The sequence below is a fragment of the Galeopterus variegatus genome, unplaced genomic scaffold (genome assembly GCF_000696425.1).
Source record: "Galeopterus variegatus unplaced genomic scaffold, G_variegatus-3.0.2 Scaffold2979, whole genome shotgun sequence".
NCBI classification, from domain to species: domain Eukaryota; kingdom Metazoa; phylum Chordata; class Mammalia; order Dermoptera; family Cynocephalidae; genus Galeopterus; species Galeopterus variegatus.
The window spans coordinates 39,346-65,590 of record NW_007729090.1 but is presented as its reverse complement, the minus strand read 5'-3'; the positions used below and the strand labels follow the sequence as shown (position 1 = coordinate 65,590).

Genomic DNA, 26,245 nt, shown 5'->3' with positions numbered 1-26,245 from the left:
CGCTCAGCCAGTGAGCGGGAACCGGTCTCCACATGGGATCCGAACCCTCGGCGGGAGCGCCGCCACACTCCCAAGCGGCACACTCTCCAGTGCGCCACCGGGCCGGCCCCAAATTTATGTTCTAATTAACAATCTATATGCAAACCAATGCTTAAAATTTGCTCAATTTTAATTTATTTCCACTGGTTGATACATCTCTCTTATGTTTCATTGAATTGTATATAACTTGCCTATTAAATAAATTACCAAGTTTCAATAACATAGCTAGTTTTATCCATCGTAAAAAGAAAATATAGTATAAGCCAATAAATATCATAATGGTACAATAAAAAAATAAGTAAGGGTAAAGACTTGTACCATAACCCTATTTTAATATATAGTTTCTTGGGGTGGAAAAAAGGATAGAAATTTCTATCAATCAGCTTTGGGAATAGTAACCAAAATCCAGACTTCAAAATGGGCTGAGTTGTTTGGACTAATGACTAAAATAACAGAAACTTGACAAGTCATGAACTGCTTGTTCAAAACATGCACCCCTGGCCAGTCTTCAGGAGGAGCATGTAACCTTGCCCCAGTCAGTAATTATCTGTAGTAGGTATAGAAATTTACTCATCACCAACCACAACCTACCAAAGTGTATGGGTGCTGAATGATAAACGTTCAGACAAGCTAACTTGGAATTTTAAAAATTTGAAATTAAAGTAGAACTAGTGCTGGTTCTGAATACAAGCAAGACAAAGCATAAAATCATTTTCTCCCAAAAACTCATAGCTTGCCTATGCACAAAATTAACTTTTAAAAGCAAATTACTACATAGTGTAAAAGCGAAAGTAAAGGTTGCTGATATATAAATTATGCTGAACACATGTAATAAGACAGTACTGAGTATTTCACAGATTAAAACACTGACTTTCCACATGTGAAACGTAGTGTCCTTACCTTACTAGGACGCTGAGAGCTCCCAGTGGAGTCACAAGTGTGGCTGGTGCAAACGCATAAGCAGCAAAGTTGGCCACCTCCCCAGCTCCCACTTGGATATGAACAGAAAAAAAGGTCTCAGATAGGAATTCATGTAATCAACTTAGAAATGCCTGCATTTTATGCAACATCTATATATTAGTCCAACCATATTTAGTAACTTCCGTATTTCCTCCCATCTACTAGTAAGGGTTATGGTTCTCCTGTAAATTACCAACACCAGAATAGAGCCCAAATCAATTAGAAACAACACAAATCTATAATTTAAATTGAAGGAATCTAGTTAATGCTCACATACGTGTTTCAGGAAAAATTTTAAATAGATATTTTTATCCTAGGACAAGAAACACAAATCAATTAAAAGATGCCAACACTGATATAAAGGCACTCCTCCCAAGTCTTTTTCACTGGCTCCTCTTTTTTTAAACCCGAACTCATACTATGTGCCAGTTCCTGTTCTAGGATCAGGAAATGCATCAGGAACCAAAACAAAGACACTGCTTTCATAAAACTCACATTTTTCATGGGGGAAGGGAGACAAACAAAATGCATATGTCAAGTGTTTAAAAGTGCTATGACAAAAAAACAAAGCAAAGGAGGAAGTAACCTACTTCACGCTGTGGTGTTAGTTAGGGGCTCTCACATAAAGAAATTTTTGAACAGTCTGAAGTTGAGCAAGGAGGTTTATACCATGCACCTATCTGGGGTAACACTTCCCAAGCAGGGAGAATAGCAAATACAAAAACCCTGACTGAAGAAAACCTTGGGCATATCTCAACACCAAAAAAGCCTGTGTGGCTCCAGCAAGGGGAGACTGGCTGGTGAGTCAGAGGGTGCCAGGCCACTCTGAACAGGACCTTTGTGAGTCCCATTAAGGATATTATCTGAGTTGAAAAGCCACTGCAGGGGAGAGGCGTAATTTCACAAAAGGATACCTCTTGGCTACAGTGTTTTCTAAAATGGCTATGCCAATTTTCACACAGCAGTCAGTGTAGAAAGCTCCTTTTGTTCCACATTCTCCCCAACACTGGGCATGGTCAGACCTAAATATCTGTTAATTTGTGAGGGTACAGGATGTTTTCAATTGCATTTCCAATTTTCATTTCTTTATTGGCCATGTGAAATCTTTCAGGGAAATAGCTGTTCAAGGTTATCCCCTATCTATTACTGATTTAAGGTAAGTAAATATTTTGGGCATGAATCGTCTGTTGGTTAACCATGTTGCAATTTTTTTTTTCCAAACTTTGCAGTGTGCTTTTTCATTCACTAAATAAACTTTTTCCTTTAATTCCTAAAATGTATTCTATAGATGGTTAGTTCCTACTGGAGTTGGTTTTTAAAATTTTTTATTATAAGCATATTCGTTATTACAAAGTGTGATTTTTCTTTATGCCCTTTACCCAATCTATCCCTCCCCAAACCCCCACTCTGCCTCCCCACCATCTCTAGTGTCCTTAAGTTTGTTGTCTCCTTCTGAAAGTTCAATGTACTGTTTTGGTCCTTTCTTTGTCTCTTTCTCTCTTCCTTCCTTTCCTTCTTTCTTAGCACCCAGTTATGAGTGAGAACATGTGGTATTTCTCTATCCTCGCCTGGCTTATTTCACTTACCATAATTTTCTCGACTCATCCATGTTGTTGCAAATGGCAGAATTTCATTCTTTTTTATGGCTGAGTAGTACTGCATTGTGTATATATACATTTTCCTTATCCAGTCGTCCATTGATGGACACTTAGGTTGGTTCCATACTTTGGCTATTATAAATAGAGCTATGGTGAACATGGCAGTGCAGGAATCCCTCTGACATGATGATTTCCATTCCTTTGGATATATGCACAGTAGTGGGATTGCTGGATAATATGGCAGTTCTATCTGTAGATGTTTTGAGAAATTTCCACACTATTTTCCATAATGGCTGTGCTAACTGACAGTCCCACCAACAGTGTAAAGAGTTCCTCTTTCCCCACATCCTTGCCAGCATTTGTTATTCTAGGTCTTTTTAATTTTGGCCAGTTGAACTGGTCTGAGGTGATATCTCAATGTGATTTTGATTGCATTTCTCTGATGACTACTAATGATGAGCATTTTTTCATGTACCTGTTGGCCACTTATATATCTTCCTTTGAAAAATTTCTACTCATCTCCTTTGCCCATTTTTAAATTGGATTATTTGGTTTTTCACTGTAGAGTTGAGTTCTTTATATATTATGGATATTAACCCCTTGTTGCATGTATAGTTTGTAAATATTTTCTCCCATCCTGTAGGTTGTCCTTCTGCTCTAATTGTTTCCTCTGCTGTGCTGAAGCTTTTTAGTTTGACACAGTTCCATTTGTCTATTTTTTATTTTGTTGCTTGTGCTTTTGGGGTCTTATTCATAAAGTCTTTGCCCAGTCCTACTTCCTGGAGTGCTTCCCCTTAGTAATTTATGGTTTTGGGTCTTATACTTCAGTTTTTAATCCATTTTGAGTTGATTTTAGCATATGGTGAGAGGTACAAGTCCAGTTTCATTCTCCTACATATAGAAGTCCAACTTTCCCAGCACCATTTATTGAAGAGGCTGTCTTTTCCCCAAAGTGTGTTCTTCCAGCCTTTGTCAAAGAACAGTTGGCTGTAAGAATTTGGGTTGACTGCCGGGTATTCTATTCTGTTCCACTGATCCAAGAGTCTGTTTTTATGCCACTAACATGCCATTTTGGTTACAACAGCTTTGTAATATAATTTGAAGTTGGGTAGTGTTACGCCTCTAGCTTTATTATTTTATTCAGGATTACTTTGGTTATTTAGGGTCTTCTATACTTCCATACGAATTTTAGGATTGATTTTTCTATTTCTGTGAAGAATGTCACTGGTATTTTGATGGGTATTGCATTGAATCTGTAAATTGCTTTGGGTAGAATGGACATTTTCACATTAATTCTTTCCATCCAAAAGTATGGTATGTCTTTTGATCTTTTTGTGTCCTCTCTAATTTCTTTCAGTAGTTTTGTAGTTCTCATTGTAGAGATCTTTTGCCTCCTTGGCTAAAATGATTCCTAGGTATTTTATTTGTTTGGTAACTATTGTAAATGGCCTTCCTTTCTTGGTTTCTTTTTCTGCTAGTTTGTTACTGGAGTAAATAAACGCTACTGATCTGGGGGTGTTAATTTTATATCATTCAACATTACTGAAACTGTTAATCAGCTCTAAGAGTTTTTTAGTAGTCTATAGCTTTTTCTATATATAAGATCATGTCATCTGCAATCAGGGATACTTTAACTTTATTCTTTCCAATCTGGATACCCTTTCTTTCTTTCTACAGCCTGAATGCTCTGGCTAGTACTTCCAATATGATGTTAAACAGGTGTGGTGAAAGTGGACATCCCTGTCTTGTTCCTGTTCTGAAAAGAAAAGCTTTCAACTTTTCCTATTAAAGATGATACTGGCAGTTGGTTTGTCATAAATGGCTTTTATTGGCTTGAGATAATTTCCTTCTATGCCTAATTTGCTGACAGTCTTAATCATGAAGCAATGTTGAATTTTGGTGAATGTTTTTTCTGCATCTCTTGAGATAATCATGAGATAATCACATGGTGTTTGTCCTTGGTTTTGTTGATGTGGTGTATCACATTTATTGACTTGCATATGTTGAACCATACTTGCATCCCTAGAATGAATCTCACTTGATCATGGTATGTAATTTTTTTTCATGTGTTACTGTATTTTGACCTCTAATATTTTGTAGAGGATTTTTGCATCTATGTTCATCAAGGATACTGAACTGTAACTTTCTTTTTTTGCTATATCTTTATCTGGTTTTGGTAACAGGGTGATACAGGCCTCATAGAATGAGTTTGGGAGAATGGCTTCTGTTTCAATTTTTTGGAAAATTTTCAAGAGAAGTGGTATTAATTCTTCTTTAAAGATTTGATAAAATTCAGCTGTAAAGTCAGTCCTGGGCTTTTCATTCTTACTGCTTCAATCTCTTTGCTTGTTATTGGTCTGTCCAGGTTTTCTATTTCTTCTTGGTTCACTCTTGGAAATTTGTATGTGTACAGTAATATATCCATTTCCTCCAGGTTTCCATACGTATTGGCATATAGTTATTTATAATAATCTCTGATGATTCTTCATATCTCTGTGGTGTCGGCTGTAATATCTCCCTTTTCATTTCTGATTTTTTTAATTTGGGTCTTCTCTCTTCATTTTCTTGTTAACCTAACTAATGGTTTGTCTATTTTATTTATCTTCTCAAAAAACTTTTCGTTTCATGGATCTTTTGTATCATTTTTTGGGTCTCTATTTCAGTTAGTTTTGCCCCAATCTTACTTATTTCTCTTCGTCTACTAGCTTTAGGATTGGATTGTTGTTTTCTAGTTCTTTGAGGCATAGTTAGGTCATTTATTTGAAGTCTTTCCATTGCTTTCTTTTTTAAAATCTTTCTCCATTCTTTTGATGTGTTTATTGCAATAAGTTTCCCTCTTCATACTGCTTTTGCAGTATCCCACAGGTTTGGGTATGATATATCATTTTTTTTTTTTTTTAAAGATGACCGGTAAGGGGATCTTAACCCTTGACTTGGTGTTGTCAGCACCACGCTCAGCCAGTGAGCGAACCGGCCATCCCTATGTGGGATCCGAACCTGGGGCCTTGGTGCTATCAGCACCGCACTCTCCCGAGTGAGTCACGGGCTGGCCCAGATATATCTTAACTTTCATTAGTTTCAAGAATTTTTCTGATTTTCTGTTTAATTTCTTCTTGGACCCATAGGTCATTGAAAAGTGTTGTGTAGTTTCCATGCACTGGTATAGCTTCCAGAATTTTGCTTGTTATTGATTTCCACTTTTAATCCATTGTGGTCTAAAAAGATACTTGGAATGATTTCAAGTTTTTTAAAATTTGCTGAGACTTGATCTGTGACCTAACATGGTCTATCCTGAAGAATGTTCCATGTGACAAGAAGAATGTGTATTCTGTAGTTGTTGTATGAAATGTTCTGTAGATGTCTGCCAGGTCCAAATAGACTAAGGTGTAGTTTATGTCATGTGTGTTGATTTGTTGCCTGGAAGATCTGTCCAATGCTCAGGGAGGGGTGTTCAGGTCACCCACTATTGTTGTATTGGTGTCTATCTATTTTTTTAGGTCTAAGAATGTTTGCTTTACAAATACAGGTGCTCCAGAGTTGGGTATATACATGTTTATGATTGTTATGTTTTCTAACTGGATAGATTCCTTTATTGTTATATAATGGCTTTTTTTTTTTTTAAAGATGACTGGTAAGGGGATCTTAACCCTTGACTTGGTGTTGTCAGCATCACGCTCTCCCAAGTGATCTAACTGGCCATCCCTATATAGGGATCTGAACCCACAGCCTTGGTGTTATCAGCACCACACTCTCCCAAATGAGCCATGGGCTGGCCATATAATGGCCTTGTCTCTTTCTATGCTTTTTGGTTTGAAGTCTATTTTATCTGATATAAGAATAGCTACTCCTGCTCATTTGGGGGTTCCATTTCCATGGTATATTTTCTTCCATCCCTTCACTTGTAGTCTGTGCTGTCTTTATAGTTGAGGTGGGTCTCCTGAAGACAGTATATAGCTGGGTCTAGCTTTTTAATCCAATTAGTCTGTGTCTTTTGAATGGGGAGTTTAACCCATTTACATTTAGGGTTGTTATTGATAGGTTTGCTTTACTCCTGTCATTATATTGCTTTTTGTATTGATATTTTATATCATCTTTTCCTTACTTCCACTTTTATTTTTCATCTTCAATGTTAATTGGATTTTTGAGGTGACACGATATAGCTTCTTTCTCTTTCTTGTTACATTTTGGTTTTAACAGTGGGTTTTGCTCTTACAAATCTGCAACACTGATTATAATTTTTCAGATTCTGGAGGCAGGACTCCTTTGAGTATTTCTTGCAGGGCTGGTCATGTGGTAGTGAACTTCCATAATTTTTGTTTGTCTGGGAAATACATTATTTCTCCCTCATTTCTGAAACACAATCTTGCTTGGTATAGAATTTTTGGCTGGCAGTTTTTATCTTTTAGTATTTTGAATATATCACCCCATTTTCTTCTAGCCTGTAAGGTTTCTGTTGAGAAGTCTACTGTTAGTCTGATGGGGGTTCCCTTATAGTTGACTTGATGCTTTTCTCTTGCTAATTTTAGAATTCTCTCTTTGAGCTCTGCCAGTTAGACTACACTGTGTCTTGGAGAGGATCTTTTTGGACTGAATCTGTTTGGGAATCATGGGCTCCCTGGATCTGAAGGTCTGCATCTCTCCCTATACCTGGGAAATTCTCTGTTATTATTTCTTTGAATAGGGTCAAAGCCTTTTCCTTTCTCCTTCCCTTCTGGAATACCCATGATTCAGATGTTTGTGCACTTGAGGTTGTCTGCTAGCTCTCTTAGATTTTCTTCATTTTTAAAAATTCTTTTCTCCTTGTTTTGGTCTGCCTCGGTTATTTCAAAAGGACCATGTTTGAGGTCTGAAATTCTTCTGCTTGCTCTAGCCTGCTGCTCAAGCTGTGTTCTGTTTTTTACTTCACTGAGTGAATCCTTCAGTTCTAGGATTTCTGTTACATTCTTTTTTAAGGTATTAATCTCTTTGCAAATTTCCTCCTTCATATCTTAGATATTTTTTCTTATTTCATTGTGTTCTCTAATTGATTCTTCTCTCTGAGTTTTCTTAAGATCAGTGCTCAGAATTCCTTTTCAGACATCTCAAGGGTTTCCTGCTCTAGTGAATCTAGTACTTGAGAATTACCATATTCCTTCAGTGGTGTCAAACCTTCCTGTTTATCTGTAGTTCTTGTGTTTTTTCACTGACATTTGGTCATCTTGTAGGACACCTGTTTCTTCTGTTACTCTGCAGTGTGCTATGAGGGAAAAGACTTCCTCCTCTATTTGTAGGTTCTGCTGGCGACTCTTCTTGTATCAGTGCAGTTGAGTATGCGGTAAGCTACCATAGCTCCTGCTTGGTTGATGGGCAGGCCTCTCTGGCGCTCGGTCAGTCAGTGGGCAGACCTTCTCCCCCTACTAGAATTCAATCAAGGAATTTGGCTGTAATGCCTCAAACATCTTTTTACCTACAATAGTCTTGCAATCCTATTTATGCATGACATTGACTTCCTTAAAAAGGAAAAAAAAAAAAAATGGGCCGAGCCCGTGGCGCACTCGGGAGAGTGCGGTGCTGGGAGTGCAGCAGCGCTCCCACCACGGGTTCGGATCCTCTATAGGGATGACCGGTGCGCTCACAGTGCTCACTGGCTGAGCGCGGTGCGGCAGGTCTCAAAGAGGACAAAAAAAAAAAAAAAAGCTTAAAGCAAGTCTCTTTCTGGATTTTGCCTGACTACTTCCATTTTCTTATGTACTATTAGTCTTGCCTAGACCATGTTCTTCTTCTTCATCTTTCTTGCTTTAAAAAAAACTTTATCATTCCATTCTTTCTTCCATTAATTAGAAAGCTGAATACTCGATCTATTTATGAGATACCCTAGACATTACAACATGCATCCTAACCTGTCTAATGTTAATGTTTAGCCTTGCTCTCCTTCCAGACAATACCAGAAACTTAAAACCCTTTAATCCATTTTGTCCTTCCCAACTTATTTTAATTGTTGTGTTTTTAAATTTTGTGTATGGATATTTGAAATCCATGAGCCATTTTTATTATTTGTATTCATCAGCAATCACTCAGATGTACTCACATACTCACCAGTCTCTTCCTGTATCTCTAAACTCCTATCTGTATCAACTTCCTTCTGCTAACTAAATATGCTTTTAAATCTGCTGTAGTATAGTTACACTGTAAGTTTTAGTTTGTCCAAAACATGTTTGTTGCACTTTGAGAATGTATTTCCTACTGTTTTCTACTTCCAATGTTGCTGAAAACTCAGCTTTCAATTTGTTACCCCTTTGAGGTAACAAATTTTTCTCTAACTGCTTTTAAGTTATTCTGTCTCTGGTTTTCATCAATTTTACTATGGTGTGTTTAGGTCCAGTTTTCCTTTCACAGATTCTGGGTAGGTCTGACTGGGCTTCTTGAATCTGTGTTTCATAATTTTGGTTAGTTCTAGAAAATTCTCGGCCATTTCCTCTTCAAACATTGCTTCTGTCTGTCCCTCCATATCCTCTTAACTTTATTCTTTCCATAATCCTCTTACCTGTATTCTCTATCCTTTTGTCTCTGCTTGCTTCATTCTAGATTTCTTCCAAACTACCTTCAATTCACTGTCTCTCTTCAACCACACCTAAGCTACTGTATTAAACTAATGCATTCAATTTTTGTTTATGCATTTTTTAATTTTATAATTATTTTCTAGTTCTTTTCCAAATTTGTAACATTGTTATAATACAGTTTATTGTCATAAGCACAGCTGTTTTATGGTTGTGATATTTCTAATATCTGGAGAGTCAATTGGTCAGGTTTCTTTCTGTTGTTTTTGTAAAATTTTCTTAATCTAATGTACTTTTTTGCGGGGGTACATTTTAAAAATTACTTATTGAAACAATTTAAGGTCAAGATGATAACATAACTCCAAGAAAGAACATTTACTTTCTCCTGAGGTGCCAGAGGGCAAGGCTATAGGCTATCCAGTGCACACAAATGATTCCAGTGCAGTCCCAAGATGCAGCCTTTCCACAGTACCAGCCCAGAGCAGGTAGTGTTTCTCCTTCTTGGCAGCACCAGACGCTGACCCTTGTTAGCACAGTTCAAAGGTTTACCCTATCTCTCAGCCATCTCCTCTCCTCTTGAGTCTCCAATTATCTCCAGGGCATAAATACTCATATCTGCAGCTTATCCTTCTGACTCTAATCCTTTCCTTGATCTTGGCCAAGTAAGTCTTCACTATCAAGTTAACTGTTTGATGCTTTTGAGAGGATGATATTTATCTTTTGTCCAGCTTTTTAACTTTTTTTCAGCAGGAATGTTGATTCAATTACCTAGTCCACCATTACCATAAACGCCAACATTGCTTTTTGTTCAAAAGTTTTGTGTAAGAGTTTTAATAACAAAACTGCTGTTCTCAAGGTCACCAAGGACTTGTACACTGCTAAACTCAATGGTCACTTTCAATCCTCATCGCACCTACTCTAAAGCAGCACCACCTGACACACACAAGCACCTTCTGCCCCTCAGATGCTTTCTTCACTTGGCTCCCACAATATCAAGCTCCCTCAGTCTCCTCCTACCACACTGGCTGCTCCTTTTCAGCTTCTTCCCACTCCTCCTCCTGCACTCTACATAGACCCGGAATGCTCTCAGGTCTCTATCTTGAGCCTCTTTTTATAACTATTCTCATTTCCTACATGGTCTCGTCCAATCTTGTGGCTTTAAATAGCAGTGGTGAATCCCAAACTTTTATCTCCAGCCTGGACCCATTTGCAGAATTCCCAGACCTATCTAACTACCAACTTCACACATCTATTTGAATATCTTACAGGCATTTCTAACTTTAACACATCCAGATCAAATTCATGACATCACCCCATCCTGTCAGCCCAGGTACTTCCTACACCAAATTACTGGCTTTCCCCAGAGCAAGTGATTCAAGCGATCAAGGAAAAAGGTGCTATGCCTTCTATGACTTAATCTCAGAAGTCAACATCATCACTTCCACGGCATTCTCTGATCACACTGATCACTAACTCAGTGTGAAAGGGGATTACACAAAGGTGTGAATATAACAGAGGTGAGAGTAACCGAGGGCCATCCTGGAGTTGGCCAGGCATGGTCAGGCATGGTTGCACCTCATGGCCTTCAGTTACTATTTCTACCAGCTTTAAATGTTCTTAACCCAAATATCTATGTGACCAGATCCCTTACTTCCTTTATATCTTTTCTTCACATATTATCTTTTCGGTGAAGCTTGCCCTGGCACCATATCTAAAATTTTAAACCTATCTATCCTCCATGTTATACCCCCCCTTCCTGACTTTACTCCTTCTCCTTAGTGTGCACACACACACTCTCTTTAACTTATTTATCTCATTTATTGTTTGTCTCCCACCTAGAATGTAAGTTTCACAGGGATAGGAATTTTTCAATTTTTCCTCTAATGTATCTCCAGCATCTAGAACAATACCTGGCATATAAGAGATGATCAATAAATATTTGTTGAATGAATAATCAAGGTTCAGTGTCTTAAGGATAATTTTTTCTTTAAAAAGAATTACTTTTTAAAGGTGATCATCAGGTCTTATCAAATACATACCTCTTTTTCAATTTGGATGAGAACCAATGGAGAGGGAAGAACTAAAAACAGGACTTTACAAACTTTCACTTTCAAAATTACCTTTTTAAGGTGAGCAGGGTAAAAAATACACAAGTATATCAAACGTGTTAATCAGATAGGTTTAAAAAAAGTGTTGTCATTGAAAGTAAATAAGCTATTAAACTGCTGAATGGCTTTTACAGGCTTAAATATTATATATTTTGAGTTTTGTTAATTAAAAAAACAAAAGATTTACTTAGTTTTTAAATTTTCCAATAATAAGAGGTTCTAATAGTATATGCAAATATTTTAATATACAGCTACATTTTCTTGGAATGTTCTCTTATACATACTTGACAACAGTCCGGCCCACCACAACCATTCTTTAAGATATGCATGGCCACCTTGACCTGTAAATAGAGAAATATTTCACTCCTTTGAAAGATTATTAGACTCTGGTATAAAATGATAACTATTAGTGACAGATTAAGAAATATCTTGGTTGCTGATTATTACTAGTTTAAATAAATGTTTCTGCATGATTATATAAGGGAATTTCTTAACAATATTTCTCTGATTATCTTAGAAAGGGGGATATAAAAATCATGAGAATATTTTTTAAAAGTTTAGTTTTGTACCATACTTTTGAGCGAAGAAACTAAATCAATCCAGTATATTCAGCTTATAATTCCTTCTTCTGTTTTGTGAACAGCTTCCATAAACAAAGTAAAGAAAATGAAGCAATAAGAAGCAGCCCAACTACAGATTAATTGGTCTGAAAGTGGATAAGCCATTTAGGTGTGGGTCAGCCCCACTTACGAGGCAGTAACCTTAGAGACAGTGGTCCTATGCTGGCCAGACATAAATAGTGAGTGCTGTGCTCAGTCTGGGGAGCCAGGCTGTACATTCTGCCTTTTCTTTGGCTTTCCTCTCAACCAAATTAATAACGTCAGGAAGCAATGAGTACTTAAGTTCAGAAGAAAAAACCATGGTGAATGAATCCTTTACAAGAATGTCCATCACTGACAATGAGAGTATCTGTTATAGGACCAAGGATGAGGGACTGGAGAACAGGAAAGAGATGCCAATCCTTCCTCCTGTGTCCACTAAAACCCAATAGAGGATGCTATTTTATGTTTTAAGAGTGCTGAATTAGGTTTGGCCACAGAGACGGCACAGGAAAAAGAGAGAAGGTGATATATTTTACTGCCAAAGCAGGTCTACTCTGAAGCAGAGGCAGAATGACAGAACGTAACCATAATGCCACATAATGCTGGGAGCTCTCATTAACACCCCACCCAGAGGAGTCAGAGAGGGGCTCACTCACATTAAGTACCCCCAGGGTCTTGTGACTTGTTAGCAGTTTCTGGGGAAACAACCTATGCCACTCATAAGTTCACTCAGCTGGGTACTCTTAATTCCAAGGAAGCCCTCTTTCTTTCCTGCCAATTTGAGATCATCAGGAAAAATGTATAAAGCAAGTTGGAACTTCTACTATCACGGACAAAAGATAGCCTTCAAGAAGACTGATTCTATTAATGGAAGCTTATTTCCTTCTCTGCAGACACAGTCAAATTTAAAGAAAAGTCTGGATGCTAATTTGGCATTGGTCCCTCTTCCCACTTTCATAATAATTGCAGCAGTAGGTAGTTAATTTTGACCTCTCCTTACTTATAATTTTCTAGTTACAAAACAATTCACTATAAACATTTAGTATTCTTGAACAGTTCAAAGTTTCAAATATACTCACTAGGAATGAAAATGTGGTATTTATAGAGAACCTGAGTATGTTAGTGCACACTGTGGTCCTTTCAAGCTGCTCAGGACACAACCTACCTGCTCTCATGGAGCCTTTTCTGGCAAGTCGCAGAAGGCCTTTTTTTTTCAAAATGAAACTCCCTCCAATGAAAATGCTGGAGCTCATAGCCAATCCCAGACCAATATAAAAGTCATATTTTCCACGTCCCTGGCTCATTTCGTTTGTTACTGAAGAAGTTTCTGTGAATCACATTGACCACAGAACAGAGAACTACTGGTACTGGTACTGGAGGCAGGATGATGCAGTCTTCAAATCTAAACAACACAAAGCAAAATGAGATTTTCCAAGAATGGTCATGACAACTCACATGAATTTCAAAATTTTACTCCATTTCTCTTTATATTTTCTTTATTACTATGATTGATAATAAATATATTTATTATTTAAATTTAACACCAATCTAATTATATTTGTTCCAATGGTAAAAGATTGTGATTTAAAACCAAGATAAAATTGAATTTATAAATTCTGGTTCCATATCTAAAAAGAAAATGTTTACAGTCTTAGCTGACAGTCCACAGTAATAAACCTTTGCTAATAAGGAAAAAAAATTTTTACAGAAGAAAATAATCAGGCATAACAATATACCAGTCAAGTTTATAAATACATTTATCAATTTCACAAAAGTGTCCTTTATGAATAATCTATACTGAGGAACTCAAAATTTCCCCACCATAATACGTTTCCTTCTCAGAAATATATAATACATAATATATATTATATTTATAGTATAATATATAATACATAAGCATATGATTATTTATTTAGCCTATTTGGAGGTATGTTGAGAGAAGGCAGGTTTCACATTATTTTGTTAGCAAACGATGATTACAGCAGAGGGATGTCTGCCAGGGAGTGGTATGTGGTATTGGTGGACTCAAGAGAACCTAAAGACCACAGCACCAAGAGGGCTCAACCACAAGACCAGACGGGAAGCAGGGGTTTACCAAAGACTGCAGGTTGTTTTCCAAATGACCAACTCATGAACTCTGCTGAAAAATGAACTAAAGTGTACAAAGCAGAAGAAAGAAATATTTAGCAACAAGGTTTATGTAGTGGATTGAATTATGTCCCCCCAAAACTCGCTGAAACCTGAATTGTGTCCCTCAAGTTTTATGTATTAGAAACTTAGCCCCCACTGTGACTGTTATGAGAGTAGGTGTCACTTTTTGTTGCTTCGCCCCAAAAGCATGTCTCACTTCCAAGTTGCTGATCCCTCATGTTTGCCATAATTTGGCCTAAACTGCTGCTGCATCCTGATGTTCATCTCCTCCCCCCCGCACGTGGGACAGACCACTGAAAGTAAGCCGAGATGCTTCTTTCTATCATCACCTGGGAAAGAGCCTTCCCAACACCAAGAGATTTATACAAAGAAAAGAAAGACCTTTTCAATCTAGATATTGATCATCAATTCTTTTATGAGGAATGCCTTGACCATAAAGGGGGAAATAACATCTTCTCTACAAATGCAGTTCTCTAAATTTTCCTGGCCTTAAAGAGGGTGTTTGTAACTTGTATGAGACATCCTGTTCTTAAACAAAAGACTCGTAATTGATCAAAAATCTTACAAAAGACTAGACACTCTGAAAGCAGTAATGTCCTGGACAGCTTTAACATTAACAAACTCTCTGGACTCAGAATCAACTATCTTATGGAGCAGAATCCCATTCCGGAGTTTCAACAATTGGTAATTACACCCAATTCACAGCACCAGGAATGATGCCACTGCAGCTGCCCTGAGATGATGACATCATCAGCCCTCACCTGAAGTAAGTTAAAAGGACTTGCCATGTTAAATGATAGCAACTTTGCTTTAAATGCTTTTGTCTTTTTTTTTTTTTTTTTTTGGCCTTTTTCGTGACCGGTAAGGGGATCGCAACCCTTGGCTTGGTGTTGTCCACACCGCGCTCAGCCAGTGAGCACACCAGCCATTCCTATATAGGATCCGAACCCGCGGCAGGAGCACTGCTGCACTCCCAGCGCCGCACTCTCCCAAGTGCGCCATGGGGTCGGCCCTAAATGCTTTTGTCTTAACTGTGCCAACCTGATCTATAGTTTTGCTTTTTCTTTTAAATAAATAAAATGGGTGAAGATGTAGAAGATTCTTAAAGCAAATGTACTTCACAGTGCCTGGTTTTCCAAAGCCTTGCAGTTTCAAATATTGACCTTGCGGAGAACTGGAAATTTTCCTCAGCCTATAAAAAGTCTCTGGTGTAAGATAAAGATTTGTGGCACAGCAAGGTTGCTGGCTCAAGGACAGACTAGCTACTGATTAATGTGTAAAGATACTGGAAAATTGCTAGGAGGAGAAGGAATGTTTTCTAAGATCAAGCTTTTGTTAATGGATCACTTAATTGCCTTACTGGAATGTCATCTGGCTTGTTTCACTGAAAGTTACCAGCCTATATTGTTAAACTATAACCCCAGGGGTGGGAAATCCTATTATGGTAGTTGAAAGGTGGGGCCTTGAAGAGATGTTTGGATTGTAAGACCGTGCAGTAGTGAATGGATTAAAAATGGTGGTCAAGGGTGTGGTTTTGAGGGCTTTAAAAGAAGAGTCTGTCTTTCTCTCTCTCTCTGTTCTCTTTGCTTCCACCATCTTACAATGTGAGACCCCTGGGTAACTGTCACCACCAGCAAATGGACTTTGGTCTTCCCAGTTTCAGAAGCTGTACGCAATAAATGTCGTTTTTCTTTATAAATCACCCAGTTTCAGGTATTTTGTTACAAGCAACCTAAACGGACTAATACAGTTTATGATTACTTGTAAATGTCAGTCCAACTTGCTAGTATGTTTAGGATTTTTAGTCCCACAATTTAACTACAGAGTCCCAGAACTAATCTGCAACTCAGTCACAATCCTCACTAACTGGCCAAGTTTTTCCATTATTCAAGTTATGAGATTCTGGCTTTAACGAAAGCAAATTAACTTCTATCCGCCTAGCCCAATTACTTTACTCATTCACTCAAACAGTATTCACTGGACATACACTGTATGAGTTAAGCATTATGCTAAGCTCTCTGGATTAGGGAAGTGTAGACAAGAGACAGTTAAATACCTAAGGGATGATAACGTACCATAATAATGGTAAATACAGTATTATCACACTGAGTTGATATCACTCCAAACTAAAGAAAAAGGCCAGTGTTTTGGTTTGCCTGTTGAGGCACATTATGCTTCCTACACACTTCAATAAGAATATTCTTCCTCACCCCACTGATTTGGGGCTTGACCATCAAGTCTGCCTTACCCAATGAAAGGCAGGTGTAAGTGTCAGAGTGCCAGTTCCAAGACTACACCCAAAGAGGCCCCTCATATTTCCGATGGCCCCTTTGCACCCTGCCATGGCCATGTGAAGAGCATGCCCCAGGTAGCCCACTGATCACAATAGAGTGAAACACACACAACAGAATTATCCCAGCTGACCCACAGACCTGTGAGCAGGATCATAAATGCTTATTCCTATATGCCATTGAGATAGCTAACTTATACACATGAACAGGCTTACTATGCATAAGTATAAAATTTCCATCACAATTTCTTTTTTTTTTTTTTTAAAGATGACCGGTAAGGGGATCTTAACCCTTGACTTGGTGTTGCCAGCACCACGCTCACCCAGTGAGCCAACCGGCCATCCCCATATGGGATCCGAACCCAGGTCCTTGGTGTTATCAGCACCGCACTCTCCCAAGTGAGCCACGGGCCGGCCCCCATCACCATTTCAAAACACTAAAACTTGTCTGCAGAAAATAGACAATGAAAAGCTGGTTGACAGACACATAGGGGATCACTGTGTTATTCTATCTACTTTTTTGTGTATGTCTGAACATTTCCATATTAAGGTTTTTTGTTTGTTTGTTTGTTTTAAAGATGACCAGTAAGGGGATCTTAACTCTTGGTTTTGTGTTTTCAGCACCACGCCAGTGAGCTAACCGGCCATCCCTATATAGGATCCGAACCCGTGGCCTTGGTGTTATCGGCACCACACTCTCCCAAGTGAGCCACAGGCCGGCCCTCATATTAAGGTTTTTAAGACACATTCTTCAATGCTCCAAATCTGCAGGGATGCCAAGATGGAAACATTAGCAAGTCCCAAAAGCAAGGTCACCCCCACAGTCTACGACAAGACCATACCAAAACATATAAAGACCATACCAAAACATTCAAGGCAGAAAGGCACCAAGTTTTTGTAAGTATCAATCATATATAACATGGATGAGATTAGCCGTCCCCTTGAAACCTTTCCAAAACTGCATACGGGATCTGGAAAAGCATCCCTAGTCCTCCCTGAGTTACTCATAAGGCAAGATGATGCCATGAGAAAAGTCCTAAGTGGGGAGTTTGGGGACTCCATCCTGCCTCTCACTGGGTGTGTGACCTTGAGTGAGTTACAAACAGAAATAAGAAAGAAGCTAAACAATATAAGGTATTGCCCTCTTTATGTGCCAAACATCGGTCATCACTGCAAGCCTCAACTGCAGCATGCCTGTGAAGTAACTGCAGACGGGAGAGCCTTGCTGACTGTAACAATCAGTTACAGAGATGTGAACTCATGCAGGGACAGGGGAGGTAGGAGAATTTCGGAATAAAATGGTTAGGGACAATCACTATTTCTATACAGCATAAGATTATAACTAAAAACAAAAAAGTGTTCCCACCACATCCTACATGACTGGTTCATCTGTGTTCAGGAGCTAGTCACCCTCACCAGACTGCTGGCTCCTACACATTATTCACCTTTTTAGCATGTGCACCTAGCTTTTGGTAGTCTCAAAATATGTCTTAATATGTTTTCTGGGTGAACACAGATGAATGAAATAATTCATAGTTGGCCGTAAAACATAAAGTTGCCTATTCTGAAGTGCCCGTTAACACACAGAAAACCACAGCATCATTTAGATCAGTATCCTAACATGCAACCAGTGTCTTACAGCCTATAAACTTGAGAATAGTAAAAAGTTATCAAAGTATGCTGGGAAGTGGTAGTACTAGATGCAAGTGAAAATGCAAAAATGATGTTTACAGAATCTGGGAAAATGGGAGTAAAAAACCTAGCTACCCAAACACTTCAGCTTTCTCAGCAGGTATATCATTCTAATGAGCGCCTCACCTAACTTTGAATGAAGGCATCCCTTAAAATCACCTGATGTAAAAATCTTCATCATCCTTTAACCACTACCCTCATGAAGCAATGTTCTTAATGATCATGCAAGTTCTACTGAGAAAGCAACTACTTGACAGTGGTATTTTTCACTATAAATTTTTTCAAGTTCTGTGGTTCATAAATCTTCCTTTTGAAGGTCTGAATAGAACAAATCAAACTTATAGTCTGAACATTCTGAAATCAATAAAATGAAACTTTATTATCTGCAAAGATGATACCCAGAAATAAGTCAGGTTTATCTACAATTCTAATCCCGGTATAATGATATCCTCATTAATCCAAATTCAGACTGTACTTACATGAACCTGACTTTCAAATATCAAATGTAGGAGTACAACTGCTTAATCTACTAGTAAGTATTGAGACTTAATGTTAACTTTCACTAAATGCAAGTTACAAACCCGTGGTATAAGGTCTAAAATTAAGACCCAATATTATGAGTTACCTTGACATCTGGTAAAACTGGAAAAGCTTTGAATGGCCTCACCACAAGCCCATCCCCGCTCCCCTCCCCCACTCTGCTCCTGGGATAAGATCCTGAAGCCAAACATCTCTCCTTTTCCCAGAAATCAGGCACAGTCCCAGCTTATGCCTGAGTTGTGTGCTTCACTGCTATGCCAGCCCGAGGACTTAAAACAAGCAACTGCATCTTCCTTCAGGAACCAGGGGGATGACAAAGCCTGCCTTCCACAGCCCGTTTCCCCACTCTGTTCTGAGCACAATTTCTGTGAGGCCCTGCATGGTGTGCAGTGTCCTCCTCCCCTGGGCTGAGGACAGATGACTAAGGAAATGCTGTCAATCTCCTCTGCCCCAGTGTCAGTGTCTTGGGGCGGGGATCCCTCCCCAACCAACAAGGTCAAGAGGTGATTAAAACAATACCTAGAGTGGAATTTTATTCACTTTATCCTAAGGTCACTGGAAGTTACTGCTCCTAACTTTAACATGGCTTATACATGAATTTTTTCCACAATTATTTTACATAAACTTTGTAAAATAAAACTCGAAACTCTATTGAAAACTGAACAAATGGCCACTGAAAATCTATTTTCCCCTTTCCTTTTTATTTTTACCTATGTGTAATAGAAAATTCCAAACATACACAAAGTAAAGGCCTTTTCTGACCATTGTGTACGTGTGGCTTTCGAGTCTCTGTGGCCAGGCTGCCCCTCGCCTACCCACAGGATCCTAATGCCCATGAGACAGGCACCCCCACTGCCCACACATCTCATGACCCTCTCCTTCCTTCCCATGACAGCTAACAGCTCTCCTCCTCCTCCCCTACCTGGGGCCTGCTCCTCACTCAAGGCCAGGGCACACTTCAAGCTGTGGTACAAAAGTTTCTCCAATAACTCCAGCCCATGGATGTTTTCTTTTCTTTCCACTTATTGCGATTATAGTCAGCCTTATGAAATTTTAATTCTCAATTACTGTTCTATCATCAAAGATAAACTCTTCAAGTTCCTCAAAGACAATTACTTTGGTTCTTTGTGCTGGTTTCCCCGCAGAGGGCACTCATTTATGGTGGCAAATTTGATTTATAAGCCTTTCCAGAATTAAGGTTATTTGGTTATTTGTTTCATTTGTTCACTCACAGAACTATACTTGGGGGACAAGGGCGGGGGATAGTAAGCAACATAAAATTTGCAAGCCTTCAAATTATAAAGCAGCCTTCAGCCACTAATGTAAATAATCTCATTTTTACTTAGTTTGAAAATAGGACATCAGTGTGAATGTCCTAAAAGGAATAGTTGCTTTGCTACTCTGAGACCTAGGAATGCTCCCACCCTCTGTAACCGAAGGTCAATCACACCTGGGAGAGCCTACAACAGAGGTATTTTTTATTCTTAATAATTAGCTATGGGCTTCCAGTCAAGATGGCAGAACAGACTGTTCCCAGTGTCTGTCTCTCCCAAATCAACCAATTCACAACTATTAAAAATCAAGGACAGCCAAGCTGGGGCTGCTAGAGCTCAGGGAAAGAAGAGGAGAGACCTATGGAGTTCATGAAGGCAGGAGAAGCCTTGATGAGAGAAAAAAAAGACCACTCCCACCATTTCAAAATCCAGCCGCTTCAAGTCTGGAACTGGTGAATGCACGGAGCAGGAACTGGCAAAAGCCACAGCTGTGCCTTTTGTATGAAGTTGCTTGGAGGTGGCAGGGGAGAAGAGAGCCTTGGTGGCTCTTGGGCCAGCAAGACCACTAACAGGGTTCCCATGGACCCACATAGGAGTGATCAGCCACAGACAACTAAAAAAAGGGGCCACTTAGAGGCCAGTGAGTCATCGCAAGGGACCAGTGCATGGCCCATCACATGGGAAGTGTTTGGAGTGTGGGCAGCAGGGGAGATGGGCCCACCAGGGGAACACTGGGGCAAAGCATGAAAAGTTGATATGCCCTCCAATTAGCACAGGCCCACTCAGTCGAGACTGGTCAGGAATAGAGAACTATAGGAGGTGCAGTTTGCTGAAAAGACTCAGGCCCAGACCAGAGTTTCTACACAACCCAGGTGTACCAGATCTCACGAGACCGGAAGTACCTATAAAGTCAACCATTAAAATCTGAGCTGCATAAAAAGCCCTCCCCAGGTAATCAGCAGCAAAGGAGCAATTTACCTCAACCACAGGGCTCTCAAATGCTGGTCCCCATAGGAAGTTCCTCCATTTTAGAAGTAAGCAAAGGTCAACAAATTAGTTCCAGTGCAGAGTTTAAGTAGTAGGAACAGTGAATAATCCAACACAGAACTGAAAGAAAAAACAGAATACCACAGACCAGAAACAATGTGTGATGTTAACTAGTAAAGGTCTTACATGATCAAAGAACACCTATAAAACTTAGAAGAACTGGAAGCCCCCTGGGCTCCCAAGCCAGGGAGGGGGGAGGGCCACGGGCCTCAGCCATGCCCCCCAAACACCCCCAACCAGCCCAGCAATGACCACCAAGCCACCACAGGAAGCGCCCTGGGCTCCCCAGCCAAGGCAGTGGGGGACCGAGGGCTTGAGCCACACACCCCTGACATCTGCATCCAGCCCAGCAATGACCAAGCCACTGCTGGAAGCCCCCTCGTCTCCCCTGTGGGAATGAGGGGTGTGCCACAGGCCTCAATCATGCCCCTCCTCCTTCTTCCTTCTCCCACCCTATTTCCTTCCCCCTTCCCCTCCCCCACAGCCAACTGCTTCACATCTTACAGTGTAAAAAAAATAATATTAATAAACAATATAAAAGATAAATGAATTAGCTGTGAGAACTGGATAATACAAAGAGAAGATCCCAATGTAAGTTAATAATAATATATCAATATTGGTTCATAACTGTAAAAAATGTACCACACTAATGTAACACGTCAATAACAGGAAAAACCATGTATGTGCTCATGGAGAGGGTATGGGAACTACCTGTACTTTCTGCTCAATTTCTTGTAAAACTAAAACTGCTATTAAAGTAAAAGGGGGGTGGGGGGAAGAATTAGCCATGGAGCCATGGAACCATGGAGCCAGGCCAGGCTTATAGACAGCTAAACAAGAAAACTTGCTAAATTTCACTTCAGGTAGGTTCCCAAATCAGAGATGATAAGCTCCAGTTGGTAACCTGCCCATCTTACTTTTCAGAGGGACTCAGATGGAGTAACCCTCACCTCTTACTGTTATTTGCATGTGGCCGTTTGCTCAATCAACATACTGAGCAGCTATTATGTGCCAGGCACTGGAGTTACAAAGACGATCAAAGGTCCCTGTCTTCAAGGATTCCACAGCTGAGAGAATTAAAAATTCTATGCGCCGGCCCGGTGGCGCACTGGATAGTGCGCCGCTTGGGAAGCGCGGCGGCGCTCCCGTCCGAGGGTTCGGATCCCACATGCAGACCGGCTCCCGCTCACTGGCTGAGCGAGGCGCGGGAGCAATGCCGAGGCTTGCAATCCCGTTGCCGGTCCCCGGTCCGGTACGGGGGCAACACTGAGGGTTGCAATCCGTTGCCGGACACGGAAAAAAAAAAAAAAAAAAAAAAAAAAAAAAATTCTAAAAACAACCTATTCAAATTTTAAACACACTTTTAAAAACTCTTAGAATTTCCAGCTTGTTTTCTCTAAATTTTAAACTTAATATTCACAACTGATCTTACTAATATTTATAAATACTTGTAAACTCTCATTAAATGCAAGCATGTTAAAAATGAAATAAATACATCTCAAAAAAATAAAATTGGGACACTTTCCAAAATAATGTGGAGAACACATAATTTAAAGAATAGGAAAAAATGGACTAGTATTCCAACATCTATGAAGAAAGCCTAAATTAAGATTTGTTTTGGGCCGGCCCCGTGGCTCACGTGGGAGAGTGCGGCGCTGGTAGCACCGAGGCCACGGGTTCGGATCCTACATAGGGCTGGCCGGTGCGCCCACTGGCCGAGCGTGGTGCAGACCACACAGTGCTGAGGGTTGCAATTCCCTTACCAGTCAGAGGAGAAAAAAAAAAAAAAAAAGATTTGCGTTGCAAAATAACTAACAGTAGGCAACATAATCACCACAGTTAGGAAACTTTAAAAATTGTACCAACTAAAGTACATATCCAGCTTTAAGCCTGCCACAGCACTTTTGACATTTTATTTTCACAAAGGCTTGAAAAGATACATGGTCAAGACCCAGGATGAACCAGGTACAGAGACATGAAGTAACTTGTCACATAGCTGACAGACAGCAAAACCAGGACTACAACCCAGGTCTCCTCATCCTTAGCTTTCTGCCTTTCCCAATGGAGTCTCCTTTTAGTCCCAGAGTTGGAACACAAGCAAGTGGCAGCTCAAACCAGGCTCTCACTGTAGGTCATCATGTCTGCCCCATCTGCCCCTCCTTGTGCACTGACAAGGGCTTCACCATCCTCATTATCCAAAGTAGACATAAGAACCAAGAGGGCCAGATGGACTCTACCTTTGAAATACAGCCTCGCACCTGCACTGCCTGACAAGACCCTGCACCTCCACATCTCTCCCGACCCTAGTCCAGCTTATAAGCGTGATGCTGCCATGCTGCTCTATAAAACACACCTCTGCCAATCTCATTCTTCTGCTTAAAAAGTGAGAATTACTACCCACTGTTTACAGCAAGAAGCTCAAATTTTATAACCCAATAACTAAGACTCTTCACCATTCATTCCAAATCTACCTTTAAAATCTCATTTCCTATTCCCATATTTCACATACCCTGTATTCTACCCGAGGTCAGCACACTGCTGCCATTCTAACCTACTCCTGCTTTTCCTCCTCCATATCTTTGTTTACACGATTCCTTTCTTCTTAAAGGGCCCAGTTCAAAAAGAATCTCTGAAAGGAAGCCCTGCTTTCATTCCACAAGCCAGAGTAATCACAATCTTTTCTGAATTCCCTATCCTTTAACCTGCATCGTTCTTTGGACACTTATTTTCTAGCCTGTATTACGGTTACTCGTATCCCCTTCACTGTGGCTCCCTGTGAACAGGTGGCTTGCTTATCTCATTTATTTAACTGACAAAGATTTACTGAGTACATACTACATTCTAGAATGTAGGGTGAAACAATAAAATAAAGACATTCATCATATTGGAAAATGGTAAATGCTATGGTGAAAAATAAAGCATGTTAAGGGCACTGGGGAGTTGAGTTGGGGGGCTTCTATTTTAACTAGGGTGGTTAGGAGGCCTCGCTGAGGAGGTAACACTGAGCAAAGTCTTGAAATTCAAGATGGGAAAAGAACAAAGCAGAGAGAGATGCAAGTGCAGAGGCTCTGAGGTATGAGCAGGTGTGCCGTTTCCTAGGAAAAGAAAGGCCATTGTGACTGATTCTGAGTGAGTGAGGGTAGGTAAGCAGCAGAGTAAGGTGACTGTCAGATCATGTGGGGCCCTATAGGCTATACACAAATACAAAAGACATGGAAAGGGGCCGGCCCGGTGGCGCACTGTAGCATGGCGGTGCTCCCGCCGAGGGTTCGGATCCCACATACAGACCGGCCGCTCACTGGCTGAGCGAGGTGCGGGCGCAACACCGAGGGTTGCGATCCCGTTGCCGGTCCTGGTCCGGTACGGGTGCGACACTGAGGGTTGCGATCCGTTGCCGGTCACACAAAAAGACAAAAAGGAAAAAAAAAAAAAAAAAAGACATGGAAAACATCTGCAATCCATTTATTTTGCCAGGTCATAATTTCTTTTCATCTACAGCCATACTTTATACAGTTCTATTTCAAGTTTATTGGCATAAAACAAAAAGTTAGATATGCAGAAATGTTTAAGGCTGAGAACTGCTCTAGTCTGAGGGGTGCCCTTAGTTCTACAACACAGAGAAGTCTTTTTTTTTTTTTTTTTTTTTTTTTTTTTTTTTTCCGTGTCCGGCAACGGATCACAACCCTCAGTGTTGCTAGAGAAGTCTTTTTTTTTTTTTTTTTGTCTTTTTCCGTGTCCGGCAACGGATCACAACCCTCAGTGTTGCTAGAGAAGTCTTTTTTTTAAAGCTCGTTGTCAAGTAGGGGCTTTTATTTTATTTCTTTAATAAACTGTATTGTATTTGCAGTTAACAATATGATGTTATGGGATGCATATAGACAGTAAAATGGTTACTCTAGGGAAGCTAATTAACATATCTATTGTCTCAAATAGTTACTTTCTTTGGTGACAAAAGCAGCTAAAACATACTTTAACAAAAATCCCTAATACAATACAATTTTATAAACTGCAGTCATCATGTTGTACATAAGATTCCCAGACTTCATCCTACATGCCTGCTACTTAGTATCCTTTGACCTACATCTCACATTCCCTCTTGGCCCCCGACCCACTGTTATATTTTCTACAAAGAAGTGTCTTCCTGTTCAATATCACAACACTTACCAATCAGGTACATTTAGATAAAGCTTATTATACCTTCTATGGAAAATAAATGCAATATTCCAAGTCGTCTGTTTTAAATATGAGTGAACCATTACTATACAATAGAAATACTCTGAAAACAACTGAGATTCTTCATATTATTATTTCTCCCTGATAATAATAACTAAACCTCACTGAGCACCTACCTAAACACTGTTCTGATGATTTTCACACATCAATTCTACTCTACACAATGAGAAGAAGGTATTTTATCACCACTTTACAGCTAAAGAAACCAAACTTCCCAGAGGTAAAGTCAGATGCAGAGGGCCACCCAGAAAGTAAACTGGACTGTACTTCTACAGGAGGCTGCCCACATCATATTAAAACTTTAGAGTTCTTAATCTTTACTTCTGCTTGGTTTTCACTGCTACCTAAGGTTCGCTTTAATTTTTTCTAACCTCTCATTTTGCATATTATTTTTAAAAATAGTACTACAAAACTTAAATCTCCAATCCTAATTCAGCAACATTGGTTATAAATGAAAATTTTAACTTACATGTAAGTTTAATATGGTCTCTCTTACGGAAAAAAGGCTAGAAGAGGTTAGAGATGATTTATTCACTCTCATTTCCTCGTAAGTACTACCCTTTATTCCCATTTAAAGTTTTAAACCCTGGCAGAGTAGCTCCAGCCTGGAAAGAAGAAAACACATAAGTAGACAAAAGGACTAAATAAAGTTGCTAAGTACTTTTTAAAATTTGGTTACTAGCCTCCATATTCACTTTACTTACCAACTAACGCAAAACCTACTCAATCGAGAATAACATACTGCTTCAACAGACAGCTTCTGGAGTGACAGCTCTCTACTCTCCCGTATTTCCCCTTATTAAACAAAAGATACAGAACTTAAGATACAATCCCGTATTAAATGAAATGACAATCCAATAAATTAAAGAGGCACAACCACAAAACTAAACATATCGAGTGTTGCACCACTGTATAGAGAAGAAGTAAGACCGAGTGATTTTATAAAAGTTAAAGGATTAAAACAGCCAAGTTCAAAACCTTACAGCAGATCTACCGCTTGTCCGGGCTTCCTCACTGCGGATTATTAGGAAAGCGCGTCCACCTCAGGAGTCGGGGAAAGGGAAGCGGCCCGCAGCAACCCCCGGCGCAAGGCGGTTAGGCGCGCCCGCAGGAGGGGCGGCCTCGCCCGCGTCGGCGACCCGGCCCGGCCTCGGCTCACAGCCCCGCGCAGGCCG

General features: G+C 39.8%; 1 protein-coding gene across 4 annotated transcripts in view; it reads right to left on the bottom strand.

Moving 5' to 3' along the window:
* NIPA2 (non imprinted in Prader-Willi/Angelman syndrome 2) overlaps nucleotides 1–26,182 on the bottom strand; it is a 36,318-nt gene extending 10,136 nt beyond the window's left edge. Inside the window, exons 1-6 of one of the 4 annotated variants that reach the window (XM_008583615.1) lie at nucleotides 26,054–26,182; nucleotides 25,775–25,865; nucleotides 25,540–25,675; nucleotides 13,009–13,245; nucleotides 11,526–11,582; nucleotides 940–1,030 (exon numbers count right to left, since the gene is read on the bottom strand). In XM_008583615.1, the coding sequence (XP_008581837.1) occupies nucleotides 940–1,030; nucleotides 11,526–11,582; nucleotides 13,009–13,147 (287 nt within the window). In that variant the 5' untranslated portion in view covers nucleotides 13,148–13,245; nucleotides 25,540–25,675; nucleotides 25,775–25,865; nucleotides 26,054–26,182. Of the gene's footprint in view, nucleotides 1–939; nucleotides 1,031–11,525; nucleotides 11,583–13,008; nucleotides 13,246–20,768; nucleotides 20,816–25,539; nucleotides 25,676–25,774; nucleotides 25,866–26,053 lie in introns of those variants that run through there. The other 3 variants (XM_008583612.1, XM_008583613.1, XM_008583614.1) reach the window with 3 other exon arrangements.
* Between the last annotated feature and the right edge of the window lie 63 nt (nucleotides 26,183–26,245).